At 40.2% G+C, this 2,572-nt stretch overlaps 1 protein-coding gene across 1 annotated transcript; it reads right to left on the bottom strand.

Annotated features, from left to right (window-relative positions):
- Window positions 1–217: 217 nt before the first annotated feature.
- Window positions 218–2,145, bottom strand: LOC106511652 (zinc finger protein OZF-like). Its single transcript, XM_014000403.1, has one exon. The coding sequence runs from the start codon at window positions 2,051–2,053 to the stop codon at window positions 515–517; it is 1,539 nt and encodes a 512-aa protein (XP_013855857.1). The 5' UTR covers window positions 2,054–2,145; the 3' UTR covers window positions 218–514.
- Between the last annotated feature and the right edge of the window lie 427 nt (window positions 2,146–2,572).

The raw sequence follows: 2,572 nt of genomic DNA on the forward strand, positions 1-2,572 counted from the left end.
CGTCATTCCATTCATTGGAAGGGCTGTATTGCAGTTAGTCAAAATGTGGGCCACTGCACCGGCTGCTGGACTAGTGCATCCTAAATTTAACATTAATTGGTTAACAAATGGTATGCTTGTTTGTCTTTGTGTCTATGGTGTATAATGATGTGATTGTGATGCTGTATTTCTGAGTGTTTTATGTGCTGCAGAACAGGAACCTGCTGTAAAACGGCAATTATGCTGAGTCAGGCTTGATTTTTAATAATCTTTTCCTGTTAAATAAATAAATAAATCAAATCAAATCAAATCAAGCTTGTACATGTTATATTTAAGGTAGGGATACTTTAGTCATGGGTTTTATATCTGTTCAAGTTGTTAGCAACACGGTATGATCACGTCCAAAAGAAGGTGCCAATTGATGCTTTTTTTCCTCTCCTCTTCAGCATGTGCCAGTGTGTTGGACAAAATTTGCAGATTTCGGCACAAGTTGTCTAAAACATAGTGTGACAGGGTCTTTACATTAAAACAGATTCTATTCTGTGTGAACACTCATGTGTGAGATTAAATTACCCTTACGGCTAAATGTTTGTCTACAGACCTCACATTCAAACGGTTTCTGTCCTGTGTGGACTCTCATGTGTGAGTTTAAATTAGTCTTCTGGCTAAATCTTTGTCTACAGACTTTACATTCAAACAGTTTCTGTCCTGTGTGGACTGTCATGTGTCTGTTTAAACTAGTCTTATGGCTAAATCTATGTCCACAGTCATCACATTCAAACGGTTTCTGTCCTGTATGGACTCTTATGTGGGAGTTTAAACTAGTCTTTTGGCTAAATCTATGTCCACAGTCCTTACATTCAAATGGTTTCTGTCCTGTGTGGACTCTCATGTGTGAGTTCAAATTAACCTTATGGCTAAATCTATGTCCACAGTCCTCACATACAAACGGTTTCTGTCCTGTGTGGACTCTCATGTGTGTGATTAAGTTACCCTTAAGGCTAAACCTTTGTCTGCAGACCTCGCATTCAAATGGTTTCTGACCTGTGTGGACTATCATGTGTAAGTTTAAACTAGCCTTATGGGTAAATCTTTGTCCACAATCCTTACATTCAAACAGTTTCTGTCCTGTGTGAACTCTCATGTGTGTGATTAAATTACCTTTAAGGCTAAATCTATGTCCACAGTCCTCACATTCAAACGGTTTCAGTCCTGTGTGGACTCTCATGTGTCTCTTTAAATGAGCCTTATCTCTAAATCTATATCCACAGACCTCACATTTAAATGGTTTCTGTCCTGTGTGGACCCTCATGTGTCTATTTAAATGAGCCTTATCTCTAAATCTATATCCACAGACTTCACATTTAAATGGTTTCTGTCCCGTGTGGACTCTCATGTGTGATATTAATCTTGATTCACTGGTAAATTTTTTACCACATTCATCACAACTAAATGATTTGGGTTCTGTCTGGATTTCTCTCTTCGTTCTGACACTTTTCTTATGACTCAAACAGTTTGAAGGTCTTACTGTTGAATGACATGTCATGTGTCTCTGAAGAGACCGGCTGTGGAGAAATTGTTTTCCACACTCAGAGCAGTTGAAACTGTTGTTGACACAGTTTACACCTGACTCCTTCCAGTCTTTGTCACTGTCTTCAGTTTCTGATCCAGAGTCTGACAAGKGTTCCAGCTGAGAATCAGGACTGTTCCCATCCTCCTCCTCTTCATCATCCTCACTGACTTCAGTCTCTGAAGAGCTKGAAGCATCTTCATGAGGATTCAGGTCTGGGCTACAGCTGGTTTCTGCTCCTCCACAGTCTTCTCCATCAGTTTCTACTTTCATCTGGTCAGCTGAGCTGCTGGTTGGAACATCTCTATGGTTCATTTGGTGCTGATGAAGCTGTGAGAACAGAGGCTTCTCTTCCTCATCCTCACTCTTCACAGTAACTGCAGTGTATGAGAACTCTGTAGCATCAGTCTCCTCCTTCACACTGAGCTGCTCTCCTTCCAATCTGGTCCAGAGTTCCTCCTGTTCCTCCTTTATGTGGAGGGGCTCTGGAACCTGCTTGTCCATACTGGGCCGTCCTCCCTCAGGAGCATCGACTCTAATCAGCAGAGTCTGCTGAACATCTGCGGTGAACACTGAAACACAGACAATATGGAGAAATATAACTATATCACTTGTGTTGTTGCTTCATGTTCTGTGGATCAGAACTGTTCCAAGTCAATAAACGCCATTTTATTCACTAAGAGACAAACATATCTGTTCATCATCAAAAATAAAACAAAAGTGTAAATTAAATGACCAGGGGCCATGTACAAAGACTTGCGTGGATTTCTTACTGAAACGTGGCATAAGGTCAAATCCAGAAAACAGTGTGAGCACAAAAAGTCCAGATGTATCAAACTGTGCGTACGCCTGAATCCACGCACATTTCTTTTATACATCACAATTAATGTGCGCAGGTGAGACTCCTCSATGTGGATGTACTAATAGTTAATCATGTGGATGTACTAATAGTTAATCATGTGGATGTACTAATAGTTAATCATGTGGATGTAATAATTGTTAATCATGTGGATGTAATAATTG

Source organism: Austrofundulus limnaeus, unplaced genomic scaffold, assembly GCF_001266775.1.
Source record: "Austrofundulus limnaeus strain Quisiro unplaced genomic scaffold, Austrofundulus_limnaeus-1.0 Scaffold3040, whole genome shotgun sequence".
Lineage (NCBI taxonomy): Eukaryota > Metazoa > Chordata > Actinopteri > Cyprinodontiformes > Rivulidae > Austrofundulus > Austrofundulus limnaeus.